At 40.6% G+C, this 27,475-nt stretch overlaps 2 protein-coding genes across 7 annotated transcripts in view; one reads left to right on the plus strand and one right to left on the minus strand.

Annotated features, from left to right (window-relative positions):
- PROSER1 (proline and serine rich 1) overlaps positions 1-27,475 on the minus strand; it is a 157,559-nt gene that overhangs the window by 62,636 nt on the left and 67,448 nt on the right. For 3 of the 4 annotated variants that reach the window (XM_070409239.1, XM_070409238.1, XM_070409237.1), the window contains exons 1-2: positions 5,279-6,223; positions 2,329-2,394 (exon numbers count right to left, since the gene is read on the minus strand). In XM_070409239.1, the coding sequence (XP_070265340.1) occupies positions 2,329-2,394; positions 5,279-5,323 (111 nt within the window). In that variant the 5' untranslated portion in view covers positions 5,324-6,223. Of the gene's footprint in view, positions 1-2,328; positions 2,395-5,278; positions 6,224-27,475 lie in introns of those variants that run through there. The other variant, XM_070409240.1, reaches the window with a different exon arrangement.
- NHLRC3 (NHL repeat containing 3) overlaps positions 6,474-27,475 on the plus strand; it is a 31,890-nt gene continuing 10,888 nt past the window's right edge. For 2 of the 3 annotated variants that reach the window (XM_070409242.1, XM_070409244.1), the window contains exons 1-3: positions 6,474-6,772; positions 7,614-7,766; positions 8,064-8,211. In XM_070409242.1, the coding sequence (XP_070265343.1) occupies positions 6,689-6,772; positions 7,614-7,766; positions 8,064-8,211 (385 nt within the window). In that variant the 5' untranslated portion in view covers positions 6,474-6,688. The remainder of the gene's footprint in view (positions 6,773-7,613; positions 7,767-8,063; positions 8,212-27,475) is intronic. The other variant, XM_070409243.1, reaches the window with a different exon arrangement.

The following is a 27,475-nucleotide window of genomic DNA, read 5'->3' on the forward strand; positions in this document are numbered from 1 at the left end:
TCAGGAAGAGAGGGTAATAAAATCTGTGTTAATGAATTATATTACTACTAGTAGCCCGGTACACGAAATTCGCGCCCGGTGCCCTCAGCCCATCCTGCACCCTCTCCAATCGGGGACCCCTTGGGGGATGTCCGACCACCGGTTTAGGTCCGATCCCACAGGAATCAGGCCTAAACCGGTGGTCGGACATCCCTCTTGCAATGTGGGACTGCTGGCTTCTAACCACTCACCTGCCTGCCTGCGTGATCGCCCCTAACCCCTCTGCCTGCCCGCCTGATCGCTCCTAACCTCTCTACCTGCCTGCCTGATCGCCCCCAACTGCCCTCCCCTGCCGGCCTGATCGCCCCTAACTGCTTCTGCCTCAGCCCCCACTACCATGGCTTTGTCTGGAAGGAAGTTGGACGTCTGGAAGGTGGCCGGTTGACCCGGTCTAATTAGCATATTACCCTTTTATTAGTATAAATTATTAGTATAGATAGATTATATAGGATAGGATTGCTTAAATGGGGGCGGGGGGGAAAGCCTTTTTCAGCAGGAGGAGATGCTCTTGGCAGACAAAAACACATAATCCCTATATCTGGACTGACAGCCAACCATATGCACTACACTGCCAAAGCAGTCATTAAAAACTTGAACCACTTTCTTACACCTTATATCAAACAGCTGTTGCTCTTAAAAACCCTCCTCAGCCCCCACCTTATGTTCTGCCTTCACAGTTCACCCAGATTAGGTTCTGATTGGTCGGTTTCTATGCCAGTCAGCATCTCTGGGCCTATCTCTGGGCCTGATCAAAGAGGCGGGGTTGGTGAGCAGCCCCAGAGAGGCCCCGAGAGAAACAGAGGTGCGGCTGCTGGTGAAGCCGGGAGAGAAAGAGGGAGGCAATGGCTGGTCAACAGCTGCCACTAAGGCTGCAGATCAGACCCTGTCTCTCTCTCTGCAGGCCCCTCTCCAGGCCTAATCCGCAGCCCGCTCGGCGGTCAATACTGGGTCGCCATGGCAACCCAGCACTGACTTCCAGTGTTATGGACCCTGGCTCTTTATACATATAGATGAGTTCCTGAAAACATATTATGGTCTCAATGTGGTATGAGCAGAAGAATAAAAATACTTTTTACTCCTTATAAAGAGATACAAAAATTGAAAATAATTTGTTAAGAGTATATGTCTTTACTTTATAGGAATGTTTTTACTATACAGTAAGTACTACCTGGCACTTTACCAGTCATAAAACCATACGTATCATGTCTGATATAGGAAGAAAAATCTTTACTATACAAAGTAGCCTTAGAAAGTGGCTTAATAAAATTTTCAATGACTTTAGCAAAGTGGAATAACCACTAAGAGAAGTTTTCTACAAAATTTCACATATGCATATGCAAAAAAAGAAGAAAAGCTATTACCTATGAAAAGCTGTAAATCTTTTCAAAACATTTAAATTTTCAAAAATAATGGCCGAAAACACTCATTAAATAGGCAGCAACACATGCAAGTCTTAAAGTAGCTTTTTAGAATTTAGGAGGCAAAACTTCTACAGGCTTAAGCTTCAAGCTTCATGCTTTGAACATCTTGAGAAACAGATGAAAAGTTGGAACATTTACTAACTCAATCTATAGATACTACATACATTGTCTACCTTATTTATGTTCTTATCCTTTCCGACAATCATTCTCCAGATGTACATTTCTATTTTTGCCCTAGTTTTCTATCAAGTATTTTCTAAATGTTCTTCAGGAATCTGGCCTTTCAATGTACGTGTGTGTATATACATGCATGCATATTTTTAAAATTAGCAAACTCTCCCTAAAGTTAGGTAAAACATTTTTACTAAACTATCATTGGTCTTCTGGCAGTTATAGAAATTACTTATTAGACAGTGTATTTTTTTCTTATTGCTAAAATTTTTACTTAGTGGGTTCATATAAAAAAATATTTCACCACTTATTCAAGTTTTCTTTTATAATATGCAGTGAATGTTGCAATTAACTTAAAAATGCAACCCAAACTTGAGTATACTTATGACTAGAAGTTTATAAATTTATGATATTGTGCCCAGAATGACAAACACTTTGAACTGATTTTTTTTTAAACACTGCATTTAAAAATCATGTTAGCATATTGTGGTGAAAGAGGGTATGTTTATAAAATACCCAAGCTATAAATTCTGTAAAGTTTTCTACTAAAACTGAAAGCTTCTGAAGTTCCTTAATAAATATAGCAACAACATAAAAGCAATTCTGACTTGACCAGCAGGTAAAAAGACATAAACCAGAACATCATGTGAAAAAAAAAGAAAGAAAAAGACATTTGATTAAACAAATAAAGGAATACCTGTTCACTAGAGAAATATCCATGCACATATTCAATTGCTTTTAATTTGTATTCTGTCAAAACAGCCTAAGAAAAAGAAAAACAGCATTATTATATGTAAGCAGAAGAGTAATATGTATACAGCAAAAATATCTAAGCTACTCAAACAGTGGAAATCTTCAGCCCAGCATGCAGAGTCAGCTAAAGTCACTGTGGTGACATGACATTCTATCTTTCCAGGTTCCATGCTTTAAGGGGTACACTGAGACAGTAGGAAAACTTTCTGGGCCTCCCTACTCACTCCTACAAAAAAAGGAATTATAACAGATAGGATTTGACATTAATAGAAATTATACATAGAATTTATGTACTAGTAAATGTATTTAGATTTTCTAAACATCCCAAATTCAACCAAGTTGTCATTTTTAAGAAGATTAAGTGTATCAGATATTACCCATGCGTTTATTATTTATTCAGCACCTATTATGTCAAGGCTCTCAATCTTTCTGTGGGGATATGAGAACCCAAGTAGCTAGAAGGTTCTGAATTCAATCTATGCACCTGCCAAAAACTGGCAGTGTGGCTTTTGAGAGGAATTTTAATTATCCTGAGCGTCTCCTTACCCATAAAATGGAATAACATTCATTACCCACTTCAGAGTTATGATTAAAATAGTCAATAATAGATCTGACATATAATAGGTATTCAGTAAGAGATGGTTCCTATCCTCATGTGGCATCTATCAATGGGAAATTCAGAGGGAAGTCCGGTGGCCTCGACCAGCATTATCTAGAGCTGATTGAAATCAGATAAACTCTCTTTGCGACTATTTTCAGAGTTTATACATGAAAACACTAGATTACCATAATTTGGTAACTATTAGTCATTAAAAATTAACCAATCCCTTTGCTTTTACTATAAAACAATGGTATTTGTACTTTCCACATATCTTTTTGCTAGTAGAAAATACTATGGCCAATCAAATAAGAAAAACATCCAAGGTCTAATTTTTATTGAAATGGGGAGGGAGAGAATGGCATTCTGGATAATGTACGCTTGGGAGTTTGATTATCATTATCATTACTGAACACAGTCAAAAGCAAGTTTCTGGACAAAATCCTAGATTGTGTTGATGCCAAAACATGTCTCAATTCTTTCATCAGTACCCCAGAGGCATGGCTGTATCCCCAGGCACAACAGCATAGCACTGTGGAGTTAGACTGCCTTAGTTTGAATACTGGACCACAACACCCTTCCACCCTTTCCCCCTTCCCATCTGGATAACTGAGCTAACTAGCTAACCTCACAAAGACTAGGTTTGCCATCTGTAAAATAAAGAGTATAGTACCTACACCTCATGGATTGTTAGCAGGTTCAAGTCAAATAGTGCATACAGTGCATGGAGAAAGTGTTTAAAACAGGCTTACATAGTAGGTACTCACAGTACTATTCTTACTTTCTGTTTGAAGAGCAAATTCAACATTGCCTTTCCCCCTACTATATTTCTTTCCTAATGTCTTTGCACATGCCTTTCTCTCTTACTGATTGTAGTGACAGTCATTATTACCTATAAACCTAAAGTGACACTCAGGAAGAGATTACCTGGTTTAAACTGACTTACATTTACAAGTCTGAGAGTAAATTTAAAAAACCAATAGTAATTCTCATATTTAGATATGCCTATACTTTTATCCCATTTTAATAGACTAAGACAATATTGTCGCATCTAATTATTTGGCATAGACAGCAAAGACATCTTGATTGCAAACCAGAAACAATGACTTAAGTTGCTATCTTGTATGAACAGGATTTCCATATTTGAGGAACTTGTTATTCCCCTCAGTAGTATTTACTGTGTGATCTTTTCACAACTTAGGAGGGAGAGAATATGCAAAGCACCCTATAGCTTCCAATAGTAGAAATCTACTGGTCTACCTCAATGCATAAATTATTTTCTCATAAACAGTAGTTAAATACCAGCTCATGAACAAATTGTGGCAAATTCTAAATATAGAGTTAGCAAGCTGATACTTTATTGCAAATCTTATTTGGACAAACTGTGTTTGTGAAATCAGAAATTTCATTCAAAAAAGATTCAATATTGCCGAATATGTAAATTTCACCTCATATGCAAATTGGAAAAAGAAAAATGAGTTATAAAGAATGACGAAAAACAACATTTTGCTTTATAGATAATAAAGAAAAACAGCATATCCACAGGCAATTTAATTAATAATTTCATAAGCTGAAACAAATAATAAGCACCAGAGCACACAGTAACAAATCTTTCCAAGTCAACCAAGGGTCTTAAAGGTATGGAAATATGGAGATAACTGCCTGGGAGTTCTAAGCAATGGACCCTCTATTGGAATGAGAATGTTACAGGAAGTACCTCTAATTCTACTTAGGCAAACTGTTATTTCTGGGTTTGAAGTAGTTATGCTCAAGGCTAAATTTCAAATTTTTTTTGCTGTCTGATTCATTCTGGGAGGTAGGCTATATACAATGGTCTCAAAAAGGAGCAAAAACTTGGAAGGCAAGAGAAAAAAGTTTTGGAATTCAAGTTATTGAAGCCCATTCCTAAGGGTATGACTTTAAACTTAATAACACACTTTTCATTAAGGCACAAATTTTGTCTGGCCGTGTGCCAATTCTCAGATTTTAAAAATCAGTCATGGTAATAACAACCACTACTAAAGGAATGTTCTACACATTTGCTCTAGCTTTCAATGTCTTATGTTACTGAAAGATGAGGAAATCGGTTCAGAAATAGTAAGTCACAGTAAATCCAAAAGTACAGAGCCGTGAAATGTATCAAGACATAAGGTCCTACACTATATATTGATTAAAATTCCAACCAATTTTGCAATCCTAAAACCCGTATTTTACACAATCTGCACAGTAGCTCAACGAGAATAAACCATGAGAATTCGTAGCTTATAAAATGATTTAAAGAATAAAATGTAATTACCTTTCTAATTTCATCCAGCACCATTTCAAAGGACTTTTTGTCCATCTTGACTACTCTCTCGACGTGGTTTTAACAGTTATACTTTCAATTACAAAACGTTCGTCAGCTCTGAGGTAAAAATGTTTATAGTTGAGGAGGAAAAAGACGTCAGGAGCAGGAGAAAGGATGAGAAGAGGTAGACTACTTAAAACTCTGAAAAAAATTCCAAAAATGGAGACTTACAAAGACTTTTTATTTATTTTTTAAAAAGCATCAGGCTTCCCAGCTTTTCACACAAAGCTTCAGGACACTTTGGAGAAGAACCGGGTCCTTTCTGAGCCCCGCTGGGAAACCCGGGTTTCTGCAGCCAGAGCTGAGCGTGGTTCCGGGGAGCCGAAGGGCCGGTGCCGCGGGGGGAAGGCCTCGAAGCCGCTTTCCCGGGTGAAGCCGCAGGGAGAGCAGTCCCCCGAGCCCCGAGTCCCGCGGACGGCGCCGAGAGGTACCGGCCTCTCCGCCCGCACAAACACTCCAGCCCACGGCCCTCACCACCGCGAACCTGGACTCGCGGCCCAGCTCGCGCTCATTCCAGCAGCTCCGAAGGACACTTGGTTCGCGCAGCCCGGGTAGCGGAAGGCTGGCAGGCTCTTTGTTACCAACTGCCTCAGCTTCAGGGAGCGGGCCGGCGGCCGGAGAGCCCCGGGAGCCGAGCGAAGAGAGGCACGGTTTCGGGCAGGGGGACTCCGGAACCCCGCAGTAACAACGCGGCCAGGAGCCCTTCCCGATTACCCTTACAGCTCCCACCGGCTCAACTGGGCCTGCAACGAAACCGCCGCACGCGAGCAAACTCAATGCTGTGCCGCTAGTTTAGGCCACTCTTTCCTGAAAGCCAACGGAGGGGTCCTTGTGTGGGAACATAGGTATCCGTGACGTGTGCCTGAATTCCTCAGAATCAGATGCAGATGACACCCTCCGCACAACCTGGAAGCCATTTTTTGAGGGCCACACCCTATATCTTGGGCTTGTGTGTGCTAGCTTCTGATTGGTCAATCTTAATTTCAAAAATAGGATCGTCAGTCGTTATGGCAGAGATATGGGCGCCCTTATCTTGGCAGACAGAAGATGTCTTCAGCGTAGGACCGCTTTCCCAGAGGGGCGGGGTTGGGTTGGTCACTGGGTCAGCCCCAGGGCACGTGACATGGGGGCGGGGACGCAGGAAAGCTCCAGAATCCTAGGTCGAGTGCTAACAGTCTTCCGCCCACTCTGTGCTCCTTTCCGGTTCTCAAACCCCAAGCATGGAGGAAGCGAGGTTGGCGATAGGAGCCTGAGTCCGGAGGCCGGGCAGTCTGTGTGCTGCAAAGAACCGAGTGGACCTGAGGCTGTCTCAGCCTCCTAAGGCCGGCAGAAGCTCCTCGTCGCGCTTCCTGTTTCGTCATGGCGAGATTCTGGCTGTGCGCGGGCTGCACTGTCTTTTTCCTTGCATTTCTGAATTTACATTCGCGCTTTTCTGGCTCTTCGGTGAGTTGAATAGTGAAGAAGAAATTGATGCTTGTGGTGTGGATAGCACTTTTGGGAGGCGATGCTTCCCTCTGCAATGGAGGTGGTGCACTAGCTTGTCTCAAACGGGGTGTGGGTGAGGGTGGTTGAGCGGAACCCCGAGGTGTTGTCTTGTCTCTTAGTTTTAAAATGTTTGTACAGAGGGTTCCTAACTTATGATTTTTCTACTGTGGGATAGTGCAAAGGCGATACCATTCAGTAGACACTACTTCCACGGGCTAGCACTATGCAAGCCTGCTACTCTCTCCTGATGCTACAGCTAGACAGTTCTCAGCCACACGATCAGGAAGACAAAACAGTTGATGCTATACACTGTGTTGTCAGCTTTTGGGGGGGGGGGGGGGCGGGGAGATTGTATTTTCGGATCCCATCATGTTTATAAACACACACCTGTGTCTTCTGCTTCTGGTGAGAAGAGAAAGGCTTCGTGAGTTGAAACAAGATAATTGCCCAACTATAAGATAATGTGTGTTCTGAGCACGTTTAAAGTAGGCTAGGTTATGAGCGATAGGTTACCTATAGTAATACATTTTTAAAATTATGATGGACTTATCGGGATGTAAATCGAGGAGCATCTGTATATGGTGCATTCTCTTCTTTCTCACCTACCACTACAGCCTCAAAGACTTTACAGATTTGTATTTTGGTCGACTTGGTGTTTAAAAGTGTAAGACCATTCCTTCCCAAACATTTCTGACTTCTGTGGATAGAGGTGTCAAGGTATGCTTAGAAAGTAAGCTTTTTTTTTTGCTTTTTCAACCTAGACTGTAAACTGAATCTTAATCTTCGGACTTTATTTAAGGTTTTAAGAGAGTTTATTTTTCAAATTTCCTGGAGAAGTGAGGAAATTCTTTACCAGCTGGATGTGGGTTGGCCTAAGCATTCAGAGTACTTTACTGGAGCAACATTTTGTGTTGCAGTTGACTCCCTGAACGGACTACTTTACATAGCCCAAGTAAGTAAAATGGGGATTTTAAAAAACAACACATGAATACAAAAGGAGCAACAGCCTGTTTTACTGTACTAAGTCATATATGTTTACATCATGCCAGTTATGGAATTTGTTTTTTTTTAATTGCTTTGAAGTGAATATATGACTTTGAATTTGATAGATATTGTGTTAGGTGTTGAAGCTAGGTTTGTAAATGTTAACATTTTTTGATTAACTTTACTTTTTGTTTCTCTCTGCCAAAATAAAGATTACTTCCTTAAAACTGACCTTATCTAAGCAATTATTTTTGTATACCTTCAGAGAGGGGATAACATCCAGAAGGTACTAGTGTTCACAGAGGATGGATATTTCCTACGAGCTTGGAATTACACAGTTGACACACCTCATGGTATGTTTGCAGCCAGTACACTGTATGAACAATCCATTTGGATCACGGACGTGGGAAATGGTATGTGTACTAGCATCTATTAAATTAGCTTGTTAAAAATTATATCTTTGCCCATGTTCTTTTTTTTTCTTTTCTTTTTAATCCCCACTAGAGGATATTTTTCCATTGATTTTTTAGAGAGAGTGGAAAAGAGAGGGAAAAACAGAGAGAAATACCATTGTGAGAGAAACACATTCATTGGTTGCCTCCTGCATGAGCCAACCAGGGCCCAGCCCAGAGAGGAGCCTGCAACAAAGTTACATGCCCTTGATTGGGATCAAACCCGGGACTCTTCTGTCTGCAGGCCTTCGCTCTATGCACTGAACCAAACCGGCTAGGGCACTTTGCCCATGTTCTTGTTTGCATGTTTTAAAATCAGAGTTGCCAAATCTAATTATGAAATCACGTATTATAAAAATATATTGTACTTCTGTAGAATTAAGACATTTAACAAGGAGGCTATCATTATTATCATCTTTCCTTTAACTTTATAGGAGCCTTTTTAAAATGTATATTATATTTTTTCAATTGAAGTTTACTTTTAGTATTATTTTGTATTGATATCAGGTGTACAGCATAGTGATTAGACAATCATATACATTAAAAATTGTTCATCCTGATATTTCCAGTACCCACCTGGCACCATACATAGTCATTGCAATATTATTGACTATATTCCCTATGCTGTACTTTACATCCTGTGACTATTTTGTAACTAACAATTTGTACTTCTTAATTCTTTCACTTTTTTAAAATTTATTTACTTATTTTTATTTATTTATTTATTTTATTGATTAAGGTATTACAAATGTGTGGTTTTCCCCCCATTGCCCCCCGACTCCTTCACTTCTTTAACCCAGTCCCCCAATCCCCCTCCACTCTAGAAAACACCAGTTCAATCTCTGTGTCTATGAGTCTGTTTCAGTTTTGTTTCTTCCTTTATTTTGTTCTTTAGATTCCATATATAAGTGAAATCATATGATATCTGTCTTTCTCTCATTGACTTACTTCACTGTGCATAATACCCTCTATAATATATCCATTCATGCTATTGCAAATGGTAGGATTTCATTCTTTTTTATGGCCCAGTAATATTTCATTGTGTGTGTGTGTGTGTGTGTGTGTGTGTGTGTGTATACACACCACAGCTTTTCTTTTCTTATTTTTTCATATATTTTTATTGATTTCAGAGAGGAAGGGAGAGGGTGAGAGAGAGACAGAAACATCAATGATGAGAACCATTGATCAGCTGCCTCCTGCACACCCTACACTGGGGATCAAGCCTGCAACTCCGGGCTTGTGCCCTGACCTGCAATCAAACAGTGACCTCCTGGTTCACACATCAGCTCTCAACCACTGAGCAACACCAGCCAGTCATGCACCACAGCTTTTTTATCCACTAGACCAGTGATGGTGAACCTCTGACACGCGTGTCAGAGGTGACACGGGAACTCATTTTTTTGGTTGATTTTTCTTTGTTAAATGGCATTTAAATATATAAAATAAATATCAAAAATGTAAATCTTTGTTTTACTATGGTGGCAAATATAAAAAAATTTCTATATGTGACACAGCACCAGAGTTAAGTTAGGGTTTTTCAAAATGCTGACACGCCGAGCTCAAAAGGTTTGCCATCACTGCACTAGACTATTGATGAGCATGTGGGTGGTTTTCATATCTTCCATATTGAAAGTAACACTGCAATGAACATAGGGATGCATATATTTTTTTTGAATTAGTGTTTTGGGTTTCTTTGGATAAATAACCACAAGTAGAATCACTGGGTCATAAGCTAGTTCAATCTTTAATTTTTTCAGAAACCTCCATACTATTTTCTATAGTGGCTGAATCAATCTGCATTCCCACCAACAGTGCATGAGGGATCCCTTTTCTCCACAACCTCACTATGTTAGGTTATTTATGTTAGGTTATTGTATGTTAACTTATTTTTGATAGCCATTCTAATGGGTGTGAGGCAACAACTTGTGGTTTTAATTTACATTTCTTTGATGATTAGTGACTTTGACCATCTTTTCATATGTGTATTGCCATCTGTCTGTCCTCTTTGGAGATGTGTCTGTTCAGTTCCTCTACCCATTTTTTAATTGGATTGTTTCCTTGGTGTGGAGTAGTATGAGTTCTTTATAAAATTTGGATATTAACCCCATATTGGCTTTATCATTGGCGAATATCTTCCATTCAAGGTTGTCTTTTTCTTTTCTTGATGGTTTCTGTTGCTCTGCAAGAACTTTTTATTTTGATGTAGTCCAAGCATGTCAGACTTGCAGCCCGTGGGCTGCATGAGCCCACAATGAAATATATTTGCAGCCCAGTCAATATAATGGTATGTAAGAAACGTTTTATTAAAAATTTCGTAACTTAATTTTTACAACAACCTGTTATACATAATTATTAATAACGAACTACTACGTTCGCTAATGACTGATTATTATAATCGTGTTGCATTCAGCGCCTTACGCGCAGGCACACCATTTCTCTCCACTAATACTAGCAGCGAATATTTTAGCAGCCCATTGTTACGACATTAGTATTGTACTGACTTGTTTGATGTGCGCAACAGGAAATATTTCGCTTTCGGAGAACAAGAAAAATAGGTTTATTTGTGTTACGCTTATTAATTTGTATAGTTATTCATTGTCTGGTAAGTCCTTTGGTTGCTCTCTAACCCCTCCCTCCCCACACACACCATTTGTCTCTGGATCTATTCTTGTTCATCACATTATGTTGATCATTATCCCACATATGAGTGAGATCATGTGATATTTTTCTTTCTCCGACTGACTTATTTTGCTTGGCATAATTCTCTTCAGTTCCATCCATGCTATTGCAAATGGTAAACGTTCCTTCTTTTTTTATAGCAGCTTAGTATTCCATTGTGTAGATGTACCACATTTTTTTAATCAACTCATCTGCTGATGGGCACTTAGGCTGTTTCCAAATCTTAGTTATTGTAAATTGTGCTGCTATGAACATAGGGGTGCATATATCCTTTCTGATTGGTGTTTCTGGTTTCTTGGGATATATTCCTAGGAGTGGGATTACTGGGTCAAGCAGGAGTTCCATTTTTAATTTTTTGAAGAAACCCATTACTGTCTTCCACAGTGGCTGCACCACTCTGCAATTCCCACCAGCAGTGCAGGAGGGTTCCTTTTTCTCCACATCCTTGCCAGAACTTGTCATTTCTTGATTAGTTGATGATAGCCATTCTGACAGGTGTGAGATAGTACCTCATTGTTGTTTTGATTTGCACCTCTCTGATGATTAGTGACTTTGAGCATGTTTTCATATGTCTCTAGGCCTTCTATAAGTCCTTTTTCGAAAAGTGTCTATTTAGATCCTTTTCCCATTTTTTGATTGGATTGTTTATCTTCCTTTTGTTGTATGAGTTCTCTGTAAATTTTGGAGATTAAACCCTTATCAGAAATATCATTGGCAAATATGTTCTCCCATGCAGTGGGCTTTCTTGTTATTTTGTTGATGGTTTCTTTTGCTGTGCAGAAGCTTTTTATTTTGCTGTAGTCCCATTTGTTTATTTTCTCCTTAGTTTCCATTGCCCTAGGACAGTGATGGCGAACCTATGACATGCGTGTCAGAGGTGACACGCGAACTCATTTTTTTGGTTGATTTTTCTTTGTTAAATGGCATTTAAATATATAAAATAAATATCAAAAATATGTCTTTGTTTTACTATGGTTTCAAATATCAAAAAATTTCTATATGTGACATGGCACCAGAGTTAAGTTAGGGTTTTTCAAAATGCTGACACGTCGAGCTCAAAAGGTTCGCCATCACTGCCCTAGGAGCTATGTCTGTAAAGATATTGCTATGACATATGTCTGATATTTTGCTGCCTATGGAGTCTTGTAGGATTTTTATGGTTTCTCGTCTTACATTTAAGTCCTTTTATCATTTTGAGTTTATTTTTGTGTATGGTATAAGTTGGTGATCTAGTTTCATTTTTTTGCATGTATATGACCAAATTTCCCAGCCCCATTTATTGAAGAGACTGTCTTGACTCCATTGTATGTGCTTGCCTCCTTTGTCAAATATTAATTGAGCATAATGGCTTGAGTCGATTTTTGGGTTCTCTGTTCTGTTCCATTGGTCTATATGTCTGTTCTTGTGCCAGTACCAGGCAGCTTTGAGAACCGTGGCTTGGTAATATAGCTTGATATCTGGTATTGTGATCCCTCCAACTTTGTTCTTCTTTCTCAGGATTGCTGTGGCTATTCGGGGTCTATTTTTATTCCAGGTTAATTTTTGGAGAGTTTGTTCTAGATCTTTGAAATATGCCATTGGTATTTTAATGGGGATTGCTTTGAATCTGTAGATTGCTTTCATGGACATTTTAATGATGTTGATTCTACCAATCCATGAACATGGTATGTTCTTCCATTTGTTTATATCTTCCTTTATCTCTTTTTTCAATGTCCTGTAGTTTTACAAGTACAGTTCTTTTACGTCCTTGGTTAAGTTTATTCCTAGGTACCTTAATTTTTTTGGTGCAATGGTAAATGGGATTGTTTTTTTCGTTTCTCTTTCTGTGAGTTCATTATTGGTATATAATAAGGCCATAGATTTCTGAGTGTTAATTTTGTATCTTGCTACATTGCCAAATTCATTTATTAGGTCTAGTCGTTTTTTGAGGGAGTCTTTGGGGTTTTCTATGTATAGTATCCTGTTTGCAAATAAGGACAGTTTTACTTCTTCTTTTCTAATTTGTATGCCTTTTATTTCTTCTTGTCTGATTGCTATGGCTAGCACTTCCAATACTATATCAAACAGGAGTGTGAAAGTGGGCATCCATGTCGTGTTCCTGTTCTTAGGGGAAATGAGTTTAGTTTTTGCCCACTGAGTTGGCTGTAGGTTTGTCATATAATGCTTTTGTTATGTTGAGGTATGATCCCTCTATTCCCACTTTGCTGAGAGTTTTTACCAACAAAGGGTGTTGGAATTTGTCAAATGCCTTTTCTGCATCAATTGATATGACTGTGATTTTTTTTCTCTCAGTTTGTTTATGTGATGTATTACATGTATCGATTTGTGAATATTGTACCAGCCTTGCATCCCTGGAATAAATCCCACTTGATCATGGTGTATGATCTTTCTAATGTAATGATGGATCCGATTTGCTAGGATTTTGTTGAGAATTTTGGCATCTATGTTCATCAGGGATATTGGCCTGTAATTCTCTTTCTTTGTGGAGTATTTGTCTGGTTTTTCAATTAGGGTAATGCTGGCTTCTAAGAAACAGCTTGGAAATGTGCCTTCCACTTGAGTTTTTTGGAATAGTCTGAGGAGGATAGGTTTTAGTTTTTCTTTGAATGCTTCGTAGAACTCCCCTGTAAAGCTGTCTGGACCAGGGCTTTTGTTTGCTGGAAGATTTTTGATCACTCCTTCAATTTCTTTGGTAGTTACCGTCCTATTCAGGTTTTTTGATTCTTCTTGATTGAGTTTTGGCAGCTTGTATTTTTCTAAGAATATGTCCATTTCGTCTAGGTTGTCCTTTTTGTTGGAATAGAATTGTTCATAGTATTTTTTCATAGTTTTTATTTCTTTGGGATCGGTTGTTATTTCACCTCTTCCATTTCTGATATTGTTTATTTGGGTCCTCTCTCTTTGCTTCTTGGTGAACCTGGCTAGAGGTTCATCAATTTTGTTTATCCTTTCAAAGAACCAGGTCTTGGTTTTGTTGATCTTTTATATTGTGGTTTTTGTGTTGTTTTTTTGGTCTCTATGTCATTTATCTCCACTCTGATCTTTATTATTTCCTTCCTTCTGCTGTGCAGGGCTTTTATTGTTGCTCTCTTCCTAAAGCTTTGAGTTGTAGGATTAGATAATTTATTACCATTTTTTGTTGTTTTTTCAGGTAGGCCTGTAGAGCTATGAACTTCCCTCTCAAGACTGCTTTCACTGTGTCCCATAGATTTTGAATTATTGTGTTTTCATTGTCATTCGTTTCCAGGATGTTTTTAATTTCTTCTTTGATCTCATTGGTAACCCAATCATTGTTTAATAGCATGCTGTTCAGCCTCTAGGTGTTTGTTTTTTTATTGTTTTTATTGTAGTTGATTTCTAGTTTTTTGCCTTTGTGATCTGAGAAGATGCTTGATATGATTTCTATCTTCTTGTATTTGAAGAGATGTTGCCTGTGTCCCAATATTTTCTATCTTTGAAAATGACCTTTGTGCACTTGAAAAGAATGTATATTCTGTGGCTTTGGGGTGAAATGTTCTGAAGATGTCATTAATATCATCTGATCTAGTGAGTCATTTAGGATGATGTTTCTTTGCTGGCTTTTTGTTTAGAGGATTTGTCCAGTGGTGGTAGTGGGGTATTAAAGTCCCCTACTCTGAGTGTATTGCTGTCAGTGTCTCCCTTGATATCCTCCAGAAGTTTATTTATGTATTTGGGTGCTCCTGTATTGGGTGCATATATGTTTCCCAGAGTTATATCTTCTTGTTGAATTGCTCCCTTTAGTATTATGAAGTGGCCTTCCTTATCTCTTGTTATGGCCTTCACTTTAAGGTCTAATTTGTCAGATATAAGTATTGCTACCCCAGCTTTTTTTTTTTCATTTTCATTTGCCTGAAAAACCTTTTTCTATCTCTTCACCATCAGTCTGTGTGAGTCGTGTGTTCTGAGATGTGTTTCCTGTAGACAGCAGATATATGGGTCATGTTTTCTTACCCACGTAGCTACCCTCTGTCTTTTGATTGGGACATTTAATCTATTTACATTTAAAGTTATTATTGATAGGTACTTGTTTGTTGCCATTTTTATTTTTTATGCCTGTTTTCCTTCTTCCCTTCCTATTTCTTTTTACAGCAGACCCTTTAGCATTTCTTGCATTACTGGTTTGGTAGTAATAAACTCTCTTGGTCCTTTTTTGTCTGTGAAGCTCCTGATTTCACCCTCAATTTTGATTGATAGCCTTGCTGGGTACAGTATTCTTGGACTCAGACCCTTGCTTTGCATGACTTTGTATATTTCATTCCATTCCCTTTTGGCCTGATATGTTTCTGTTGAGAAATCAGTCGATAGTCTGATGGGAGATCCTTTGTAGGTAACTTTCTGTCTCTCTCTGGCAGCCTTTAAGATTCTCACTTTGTCATTGGTGTTTCCTAATTTAATCCTATCTAATAATAGACAAACATGGTAATTAACTGTACCTCCGACACACTTTTCATTGGCTAATCAGGGCGGTATGCAAATTAACTTCCAAGAAAGATGGCGCTAACCGCCAACAAAGATGGTGGTTAATTTGCATACGCGCAATGATGGGAGGCAAACGGGGAAGGACGGAAGAATGGTGATTGGCAACCCAGGTGGCAGGCAAGAGCTGGGGGTGGGCAAAGGCTGCCTTTCCCCACCCCCAGCTGTGATCGCCATTGAAAAGCCCAGGCGGCAACCCCTGACCCCAGGGGGTGTAGTTTGGAGTGAGCAGGCCAGCAGGAGGACAGTTGGGGATGAGCAGGCCAGTGGGGATGGAAGGTAGTGGCGAGCAGGCCAGCAGGGGGGCAGTTTGGGGTGATCAGGCTGGCAGGGGGGCATTTGGGGTAAGCAGGCCGGCAGCTGGGGGGAGGGCAGTTGGGGGCGAACAGGCTGGCAGGCAGAGTGGTTAGAGGCAATCAGGCAGGCAGGTGAGCAGTTAGGAGCCAGCAGTCCCGGATTACAAGAGGGATGTCCAACTGCTGGTTTAGACCCAATCCCTGTAAACTGGCAGGACATTTTTCGAGGTGTCCCAAATTGGAGAGGGTGCAGGCCAGGCTGAGGAACACACCCTCCCCTGTGCACGAATTTCGTGCACCGGGCCACTAGTTATAAAATAATAGACAAACATGGTAATTGACCGTACCTTCGCTATGCCTCCCATTGGCTAATCAGCGAGATATGCAAATTAACCACCAACAAAGATGGCGGCTAATTTGCATACTGCAGGCAGGGCGGGTTAGCGCCATCCTGCCTGCCCCGCCGCCATCTGGGCCTGCTATTTGCCACCCGGGGCAGTGGGGCGGGACAGCACCATCCCGCCTGCCCTGCCACCATCCAGGCCTGCTATCTGTGACCCGGGGCAGCGGGTGTCCCGTGTACGACCTGACCCAGGGCGTCCGGGCGGGGCAGCAGCGATCCGCTGGCCCGCCCGGCCGCTGTCTGGGCGTCCCGTGTGCGACCCTACCCAGGGCGGCGGGGCAGGACAGCATGGCTCCTCTGTCACCTCAGCTTCCTCATCACAGCTCCCTTGGGGACCTAAGCCTTTAGTCGGACATCCCCCGAGGGCTCCCTGGCTGCCAGAAGGATGTCTGACTGCAAGCTTAGGCTTGATCCCCCAGGGAGTGGGCCTAAGTGGACAGGTGGACATCCCCCAAGGGGTCCTGGACTGCAAATGGGCACAGGCCGGGCTGAGGGACCCCCCTCCCCCCCAAGTGCACAAATGTTTGTGCACCGGGCCTCTAGCTTAATTATAATGTGTCTTGTTGTCAGTCTTTTGGGGTTCATCTTATTTGGGACTCTGAGCTTCTTGGACTTGTGTGAGTTTTTTCTTCCTGATATCAGGGAAGTTTTCTGTCAATATTTCTTCAAAGAGGGTTTCTATTCCTTGCTTAGTTTCCTCTCCTTCTGGCACCTCCATTATGCGGATGTTGTTTCGTTTCGGGTTGTCCTAAAGTTCCCTTAGGTGCTCCTTCTGTTTTTCAAGTTTTTTTTTCTAGATGCTACTATGCTTGGGTATTTTTTCCTTCCATGTCTTCTAGCTCACTGATGCCGTCCTCCGCTTCTTCTAGTCTACTTTTGATGCTTTCTATTGAGCTCTTTATTGCAGAAATGTCATTTTTCATTTCTTCTTCATTTTTCTTCATTTCCTTTTGGTTTTTACACATATTGTTGAATTTGTCTTCCAACCTTTGCAGTGTCTTTATGACCATTGCTCTGAATTCTTTCTCTGACATATTGCTTTCCTCCATTTTGTTTACTTCCTTTTCTGGTGATTCCTCTTTTTCTTTCTTATGCAGGCTGTTTCTTTGTCTCCCCATGATCGCTCCTCTCAGGGTCTCTAGTTTTGTAGCTCTCTCTCACCTGCTTTGACTTAAAGGCACAAAATACAACACAACAAGACACAACGCACAGGGCACCAAAGACAAACATATTCACGATTCTAATCACCCCAAATAAAGGTGACCACCAGAGAAAAGAGAATTAGGGGATAGAAAAGAGTGCAAAAATGAAATTGAGAAAAGCAAAAAATGAAAGAGAGAAAATAAGGAGAAGAAAAAAGAAGGGGAAAAAATATATATGTATATGGGGAGAAAACTCCAATAAAACAACAACTAATCCAAAAAATGCAAGCAGCAAACACCCAGAGATGAATGCAAACAATAAACAACAACTAATTCAAAAAATGCAAAGAACAATCATCCAAACAACAAACACCCAGATGAATCTGAGGAGGCAGAGATTTCTCTAGGCCAGTGGTGGGCAAACTGCGGCTCGCGAGCCACATGCGGCTCTTTGGCCCCTTGAGTGTGGCTCTTCTGCAAAATACCAACTTCTGCGAATGGGCCACGAAGTTTCAATCGCACTGTATGTGCATGCCCGCACGTGGTATTTTGTGGAAGAGCCACACTCAAGGGACCAAAGAGCCGCATGTGGCTCGCGAGCTACGGTTTGCTGACCACAGCTCTAGGCGATATCTGACCTTTCCGTCCACAGATTGCCTCACCAGCTGTGTTTAATTCGCAAATTCCGAGTGGGTATTGTTCGATTCAGCTGTTCCTTCTCTCTGCTCTGTGAGAAGGTGCAGGGCCTGTCTGCGTATTCAGCGCCTCTTTGTCTCACCCAGGACAGACTTTTTAGGTCCTCGCAGTTGGGGAGGCTGGAGTCCTGGTGGTTGTGTGTTCGCAGCTGAGGCAGCTGGTCCCTGGGTGTTCTGGTTGTAGAGTTCCGGGAGGTATCCGAGGATTTCCCGTTTGAAGGTAAGGCTGGGCTTCCAATCACAGCCAGTCTCCCTTTCAAGATGGTGTGGTCTCTATGGCAGAGCCATCCGCTCCAAGAGAGATTTTAGCAGTAGTAGAGGCTGCCCAGTCAGGGGAGCCTGGTCCACCAGTCCCAACAGTGCTGTGTAATATAGCTGTCCCTCTCTCACAAATACAGACAGTCCCTGCATGTCCACGCACTCTCCTTTCATTCTCTCACACACTATCTTACAGCCTGCTGTCCCGTCAGTATCCATCTTGGATCTTCCATTTTGAGTTTATTCTTGTTTATGGTGTAAGTTCATGGTCAAGTTTCATTTTTTTGTATGTACCTGTCCAATTATCCCAGCACCATTTATTGAAGAGACTGTCTTTACTCCATTATATGCTCTTGCCTCCTTTGTCAAATATTAACTGAACATAATGGCTTGGGTCAATTTCTGGGATCTCTGTTCTGTTCCATTGGTCTATATGCCTGTTCTTCTGCCATTACCAGGCTTTTTGAGGACAGTGGCTTTGTAGTATGACTTTATATCTGGTTTGTGATCTCTCCAACTTTGTTCTTCTTTCTCAAGATTACAGTGGCTCTTTGGGGGTTTCTTTTGGTTCCATATTGTGTGTTCTAGATCTGTGAAATATGCCGTTGATATTTTAATAGGGTTTGCATTGATTGTATAGATTGCTTTGGGTGGTATGACCATTTTAATGATGTTGAGTTTACCAATCCATAAACACAGTATAGTCTTCCACTGGTTTATATCTTCCTCTATCTCTTTTATCTGTGTCATGTAGATTTAGGAGTACTGGTCGTTTACCTCCTTTGTTAAGTTTATTCCTAAGTATCTTAATATTATTTTGTTGTTGCAATGGGAAATGGGATTTTTTTTTTAGTTTCTGTTTCTGATAATTCACTATTGCTGTATAAAAATGCCATCAATTTCTGGGTGTTATTTTGTATCCTGCTATATTGTCGAATTCATTTATTAAGTCTAATAGTTTTTTGGTGGAGTCTTTAGGATTTTCTTTGTACACTATTATATCATTTGCGAATAATGACAGTTTTACTTCCTTTTAAATTTGAATGCCTTTTGTTTTTGTCTTCTAGTCTGATCGCTATGGCTAGTACTTTTAGTACTATATTGAATAATAGTGGTGAAAGCGGACATCCCTGTCTTGTTCCTGTTCTTAGGGGAAATGGTTTTAGTTTATGCTTGTTGAGTATGATGTTGGCTTAGGTTTGTCAAATATGGCCTTTATTATGTTGAGGTATGATCCCTCTATTCCCACTTTACTTAGAGTTTTTATCAAAAATGGGTGTTGGATTTTATCGAATGCTTTTTCTGACATCAATTGATATGGTTATGTGATTTTTTTTTTTAATTAAATCTTTATTGTTCAGATTATTACATTTGTTCTTTTTTCCCCCCATAACTCCCCTCCTTCCAGCTCCCACCCCACCCTCCACCCTCACTCCCCACCCACTGTGTTCATCCATAGGTGCATGATTTTTGTCCAGTCACTTCCCGCATCTCCCACACCCCTTTTTCCCCCAAGAATAGTCAGTCTATTCCCTTTCTATGTCCCTGATTCTATTATAATCATCAGTTCATTCTGTACATCAGGTTATTTATTCACTTGATTCTTAGATTCATTTGTTGATAGATGCATGTTTGTTGTTCATAATTTGTATCTTTACCTTTTTCTTCTTCTTCCTCTTCTTAAAGGATACCTTTCAGCATTTCATATAATACTGGTTTGGCGGTGATGAACTCCTTTAGCTTTTCCTTATCTGTGAAGCTCTTTATCTGACCTTCAATTCTGAATGATAGCTTTGCTGGATAAAGTAATCTTGGTTGTAGGTTCTTGGTATTCAGCACTTTGAATATTTCTTGCCATTCCCTTCTGGCCTGCAAAGTTTCTGTTGAGAAATCAGCTGACAGTCGTATGGGTATTCCCTTGTAGGTAATTGAGCCTCTTTCTCTTGCTGCTTTTAAGATTTTCTCTTTGTCTTTTGCTCTTGGCATTTTAATGATGATGTGTCTTGGTGTGGTCCTCTTTGGATTCCTTTTGTTTGGGGTTCTCTGCGCTTCTTGGACCTGTAAGTCCATTTCTTTCACCAGGTGGGGTAAGTTTTCTGCCATTATTTCTTGAAATAGGTTTTCAATATCTTGCTGTCTCTCATCATCTGGCACTCCAATGACTCTGATATTAGACCGCTTAAAGCTGTCCCAGAGGCTCCTTACACTATCTTCACACTTTCGGATTCTTTTTTCATTTTGCTTTTCCAATTGGGTGTTTTTTGTCGAATCTTTGGTTTGATTATTGTACTCCTCTGGTCTGCTATTGGGTATAATATTCTTTATTTCAGTCCGTGTATGCTTACTTTCTAATTTCTTTATCGTAGCATCGAGGGTCTCATTAGTTTTCGTGAGGCTCTGCACAAATTTATGGCAAGCCCTCAAAATTGCGATTCTTAGCTCCATATCCTCCATTTCTGTCATGTTTTTTTGTCTCCGCATCTTTTATGCTTTCTTGGTGCACCCCCTTGTGGTCTCTGTGCGCAGTCTTGTTCTAGCCAAGCCTTAATTGTTGTAGTTAACACTAGAGGGATTTGACCCCCTGGCCGACTGGCTATAGGAATCAGCTGTATGGAAAACGTCTGCCTTCTGGGGAGGCGCTAATCCAGCCTTTGCCTGAGGCGATCGGCAAATGGCTGTGCGCAGGGTTTGGGCGGGGCGGGATCAACAGGGCGGGCGGAGGGAGCAGTTATGGCCACGCTCAGTCCCCTTCCCAGAGGCTCTGCTTCTCAGAACCCCGGCAGCCGCTGCAAACCTCGGAGAGAAAGCTGCCCTCAGGTTCCAACTGATGCCGGATAATCCCGCTTCTCCCGTTTGAGTCTGGGTCCCTAGAGACTCGCCCGGATCTGGAGCCCAGAGTCTGAGACTCACTCCCGACAGAAAACGACAACCGCGCCCTCAGCCACCAGCCCGCTTTGCGCGCGCACCTCGGTACCTTTGTATTTTCCACACTGCGCCGCCTCTGAGCCTCGATTTGCTGTTCTCTTTCCTTCTAGTTGTAGAGTCTCTCTTCAGCCAGCCTTCCTGTGGTTCTGGGTGATGTCCGTTCAGTCTTTTAGTTGTATTCTTGAAATGGTTGTTTGGGGCAGCGGTCTCCGGTGTTTACCTACGCTGCCATCTTGCTGGTTATGTGATTTTTATCTTCCAATTTGTTTATGTGATGTATCACATTTATTGATTTGGGAAGATTGTAACAGCCCTGCATTCCCAGAATAAATCCCACTTAGTCATGGTGTACGATCTTTTTAATGTATTCCTGGATCCGATTTGCTAATACTTTGTTGAGGGTTTTAGCATCTATGTTCATCAGGAATATTGGCCTCTAATTCTCTTTCTTTGTAGTATCTTTATCTGGTTTAGGCTAATGGTAGCCTGGTAAAAAGATCTTGGAAGTGTTTCTTCCTCTTGGATATTTTCGAATAGTTTGAGAAGGATAGGTGTTAGTTCTTTGAATGTTTGGTAAACCCCTGTGAGGCCATCCATACTGAGTCTTTTGTTTGCTGGGAGTTTTTGTTGTTGTTTTACTGCTTTAAATTCATCAGTAGTTATGGGCCTATTCAGGTTTTCTGATCCTTCCTGATTAAGTTTTGGAAGATTGTATTTTTTCTTGGTGTAAGTCCATTTTGTCCCGGTTTTCCAGGTGATTGGAATATAGTTATTCTAGTATTTTTTTTAATAATCCTTTGTATTTCTGTGGGGTCAGTTGTTACTTTGCCTCTTTCATTTCTGATTTTATGTATTTGGGTGCTGTCTCTTTGTTTGTTAATGAGTCTGGCTAAAGGTTCATCAGTTTTATTTATATTTTCAAAGAACCAGCGCTTCATTTTGTTGATCTTTTGTATTTTTTTTAGTCTCATTTCTTTCACCTCTGATCTTTATTCTTTCCTTCCTTGTACTTACTCTGGGCTTTTCTTGTTGGACTCTTTCTAATTCATTTAGTTGTAGGATAAGATAGTTTATTAGTCCTTTTTCTTATTTCTTAAGGTAGGCCTGTATTATTACGATCTTCCCTCTCAGGACTGCTTTCACTGTGTTCCATAGTTTTGGGGTGTTTTGTGTTCATTTTCATTTTTTTCCAGGAAGTTTTTTATTCCTTTCTTGATCTCATTGGTAACTCATTCGTTGTTTAATAACATGCTTTTTAGCATCCATGTGTTTGACTATTTTTGAGTGTTCTTATTTTAATTTTTTAATTTCATGCCATTGTGACCTGAGAAGATGCTTGATATGATTTCAATCTTCTAGAACCTGTAGAGACTTTCTGTCCTAACATGTGGTCTGTCTTTGAAAAAAAATGTCTCATATGTCACTGAGAAGAATGTATATTCTGTAGTTTCATGGTGAAATGTTCTATAAATGTCAATTCCATGTAATCTAGTGTGTCATTTATGATCATCATTGATTTTTTGTCTAAAAGATCTATCCAGTGATGTCAGTGGGGTGTTGAAGTCTTCTTCTATGACTCTCTCCTTAGTAATCCTTCAGAAGTTTTTTATATATTTGGATGCTCCTGTATTGGGTTCATGTATATTTCCCAGAGTTATAGCCTCTTGTTGTATCGATCCCTTTAGTATTATGATTGTTTTCTCTTATTATGGCATTCATTTTGAGTTTATTTGGTCAGATATGAGTATTGCTACCACATACCTTTTTTTTAATTTCCATTTGCCTAGAAAGTTTGTTTCCATCCTTTCATTCTGTGTGAGTCTGTTCTAAGGTGAGTGTCTTGTAGATAATACATATATGGGTCATGTTTTCTTATCCATTCAGCTACTCTATGCCTTTTTATTGGACCTCTTAAGCCATTTACATTTAAGGTTATTATTGATAGGTACTTATTTGGTGCCATTCTTACTCTTTATGCCTATAGTGTTCATTTTGGTTGGGACTCTGGGTTTCATGAACTTGAGTGACCTTTTTTCTTCACCAGGTTAGGGAAATTTTCTGCCATTATTTCTTCAAACATGTTCTCTGTTCCTTTCTCAGATTCTGTAAATGGCTTAAGAGGTCCAATAAAAAGGCATAGAGTAGCTGAATGGATAAGAAAACATGACCCAGCCCTAACTGGTTTAGCTCAGTGGATAGAGCGTTGGCCTGCGGACTGAAAGGTTCCAGGTTCGATTCCGGTCAAGGGCATGTACCTTGGTTTCGGGCACGTCCCCAGTAGAGGGTGTGCAGGAGGCAGCTGATCGATGTTTCTCTCTCATCGATGTTTCCAACTCTCTATCCCTCTCCCTTCCTCTCTGTAAAAAATCAATAAAATATATTTAAAAAAAAAAAAAAAGAAAACATGACCCATATATGTACTATCTACAAGACACTCACTATAATGCCAATGTTACTGCGTTTGATGTTGTCCCAGAGTTCCCTTAGACCAGTGGTCGGCAAGCTGCAGCTCGCGAGCCACATGCGACTCTTTGGCCCCTTGAGTTTGGCTCTTCCACTAAATACCGACTTCTGCGCATGGGCCACGAAGTTTCAATCACACTTTACATGCACTCCCGCATGTGGTATTTTGTGGAAGAGCCACACTCAAGGCGCCAAAGAGCTTGCAAGCCACAGTTTGCCGACCACTGCCTTAGACTATCCTCCTTTAAAATTTTTTTTTCCCATTTGCTGCTCTGAATGTTTTTTTTTATTTTTCTTTGTTCTACCTTGTCTTCTAATTTACTGATTTGGTTGTCAGCTTCTTCTAGTCTACTGTTGAATCATTCAAGAGTGTTCTTTATTTCAGCTATGTCATTCCTCATTTCTAATTGATTTTGATTTAGTTTCCACCTCTCATTTCAAGTTGGTGTAGCTTTCATTAAGACCTTTAATTCTCATTAAGACCTATAATTCTCATTAATACCTATAATTCTCATTAAGTTCCGTGTAATTCTCAGTTGCTTGCAGTTCTCACTGAATGGTTTGAGCACCCTTATTACCATTACTTTGAATTCTTTATCTGACAAATTACTTGCCTTCATTTCATTTTGTTTCATTTCTGGTGATCCCTCTTTTTCTCTCATTTGGAGATTATTTTTTTGTCTCACCATTTTTGCTGTTCCTTTGTTTTTGTTTCTGCATATTAGGTCAAATTGCTATGTCTCCCACACTTTCTTCAGTGGTCTTATATAGTAGGTGTTTTGTGGGATCCTATAGTGCATTGTCTTAGATCTTCTGAGCTGGGTGCTATAGGAAAGCCCCATACTTAACATATTTGGGTTCTCCTGTTGTAGTTGTGTCTTGAATTTTGTTGTCCCTTTCATGGATGGCTCAACATGTAGCTAACCCCCAACTATATAGTGTGAGCAGTTGTGGAGGTGCTGATTGAATAGAACAAAATACAACACCACAACACATGAAAGAAAAGAAACAAAGCAAAAGTATACACAAGACCCCTACAGCACCAACAAAAGAAACCTACAGGGAAGAGAGAATTAGGAAAGAAAAAAAGAGAGCAAGAATGATAGAAAAAGGAAAAAGAAAAAAACATGAGAAGAAAACAAAACAAAAAAATGAAGGGGAAGGGATATGTAGATTCAGAGCTGACATAAAGAAAATAATAATAGCCTTAACCGGTTTGGCTCAGTGGATAGAGCGTCGGCCTGCGGACTGAAAGGTCCCAGGTTCGATTCCAGTCAAGGGCATGTACCTTGGTTGCGGGCACATCCCCAGCAGGAGGTGTGCAGGAGACAGCTGATCGATGTTTCTCTCTCATTGATGTTTCTAACTCTCTATCCCTCTCCCTTCCTCTCTGTAAAAAATCAATAAAATTTATAAAAAAAAAAGAAAAAGAAAATAATAATAAAGAATTAGGGGAAGCCCAGCTGGCATGGCTCAGTGGTTGAGCCTTTACCTATGAACCAAGAGGTCATGGTTTGATTCCTAGTCAGGGCACATGCCTGGGTTGCAGGATCGATTATTCCCTATTTGGGGGCATGCAGGAGCCAGCCAGTCAATGGTTCTCTCTCATTATTAATGTTTTTATCTCTCCCTCTCCCTTCCTTTTCTGAAATCAATAAAAAAAAATTTTTAAATATATTTTATTGATTTTTTACAGAGAGGAAGGGAGAGGGAGAAAGAGTTAGAAACATCCATGAGAGAAACATTGATCAGCTGCCTACTGCACAACCCCTACTGGGGATGTGCCCGCAACCAAGGTACATGCCCTTGACCAGAATCGAACCTGGGACTCTTCAGTCCACAGGCCGACGCTCTAGCCACTGAGCCAAACTGGTCAGAGCTAAAAATATTTTTTTTAAAAAATAATTAGGGTAATAGGGAAAAGTAAACAGTTTAAAATAAAGGAGCTCAAAAAGAAAAGAAAAAAAAATTAAAAAGTCAGATAGAGAGAAAGGAGATACAACCAAAAATAAGAAAAGGAAAAAATATGAGAAAGCAAGAGAAAAATAAAAATGAAAGAAAACAAAACTGATTAGTGAAAAAAAGAAAACAAAAATATTTGAGTAGGAAAGGGGAAGAGGAAATTTAGATATATGAAAGAAACAACAGAGACTCGAATAACAAATCAATAAAGTAGATAAATAAAGAAGACACATTTAAAATGGGGAAAAAATAAATGAAAGAGAAAAAAGAAAAGACAAAACAAAAGTGTTGTGTAGCTGGCATGGCTCAGTGATTGAGCATTGACCTAGAAACCAGGAGGTCATAGTTCGATTCCTGATCAGGGCATATGCGCAGGCTGCGGGTTCAATCACCAGTGGGTCGTGCAGGAGGCAGCCAATCAATGATTCTCTCTAATCATTGATGTTTCTATCTCACTCTCCCTCTGCCTTCTTCTCCGAAGTCAATCCTCCTATCTAATAATAGACAAACATGGTAATTGACCATACCTTCGCTACGCCTCCCATTGGATAATCAGCAAGATATGCAAATTAGCCGCCAACAAAGATGGCAGTTAATTTGCATACGTAGGCGCGAAGCGGCAGAGCGAAGACTGAAGGCGGCTCCAGCTGGAGCAGTGAAGGCTTGAAGGCGGCTCCGGCCGGAGCAGCGAAGGCTGAAGGCAGCTCCAGCCGGAGTGAAGGCCTGGGTCCTGGGTGCCAGAGGAAAACCGGTGCCGGCAGCCAGGGGAAGGGAAGGCCTATTGCACGAATCTTTTCTCTAGTCTATAATAATAAAAGTGTAATATGCTAATTAGACCAGAGAGCTGAATGACCTTTGGGACCTCCTTCTGGACGTAGCCACCAAGGCAGGGCCAAGGCAGAGACAGTTAGGGGCAAACAGGTAGTCAGGCAAGCAGTTAAGGGTGATCAGACAGGCAGGAAGAGTGGTTAGGTGTGATTGGGCATGCAGGTGAGCAGTTAGGGGCGATCAGGCAGGCAGGTGAGAGGTTAGAGGCGATCATGCAGGCAGGCAGGCAGGTGAGTGGTTGGAACCAGCTGTTCCAGATTTCGAGAGGGATGTCCAACTGCCGGTTTAGGCCGTTTTTCATGAAATATTAATCTTTATTACATGTAACTTTATTATATTTAAAATTGTTTTTCTTGAAAGGAAATATATTCATATGGCTATAAAAAATAAAAATGTATTAAAAAAAGAGAAAAAGAAGTGGTGAAGTGGCATTTGTTTCAGAGTTTAATGTCCCATGGGAGCTCCCTTTAGATCCTATTCTCTCTGCCAATTCTGGGCTTCCTGTGAGGTACTTAGGTGCTAACCACTATCAGAAACTATCCTCCTTTGGCTTTCAGCAACCTGTTCGAAGCTCCAAGCGATTCACCGATCCAACATTTTGTGTGTGTCTGTACTGGCCTTGGCTGCATGCAGGAGGGGCCAATCTGCCCTTTAATGTAGGTTTGTTAGCAGCATGGGGCCCAGGGCTGGTTCCCCAGGCTCTACCTTTGCCTGCCTGTGCCTGCTAGCTAGCTGTCAATCTTAACCACTCAAAAGTCTGTTTCTAAAAGGGCTTTAATGTGGGGAAGGTGCTGTTTAGCTTTCTGGGAATGGCTTGGGTGTGTTTCCCTGTCCCAGAGCTACTATTCCATGAGTGGCCCAAATTATTACTCTGCCCTCAGCTAGACAGAGGTCCTTGTATGGAGACCAGTAAGTTTGGCTGGAAACCTGTATTTTTTATCAGCTCTCCCGTTCAGGGAAAGAGTACCACCTGTCTGGTTCCCAGGATAGTGGAGCAGAGGGCCCCTTCCCAATCCAGTCACTACCGCTCCTGAAACTGTTCAGATCCTTTGACTTGGCCTCTATTTTTGTTTCCTC

Source organism: Myotis yumanensis, unplaced genomic scaffold (genome assembly GCF_028538775.1).
Source record: "Myotis yumanensis isolate MYYU_CA2020_CCGP unplaced genomic scaffold, mMyoYum1.0.hap1 SCAF_3, whole genome shotgun sequence".
In the NCBI taxonomy this organism is placed as follows: Eukaryota; Metazoa; Chordata; class Mammalia; order Chiroptera; family Vespertilionidae; genus Myotis; species Myotis yumanensis.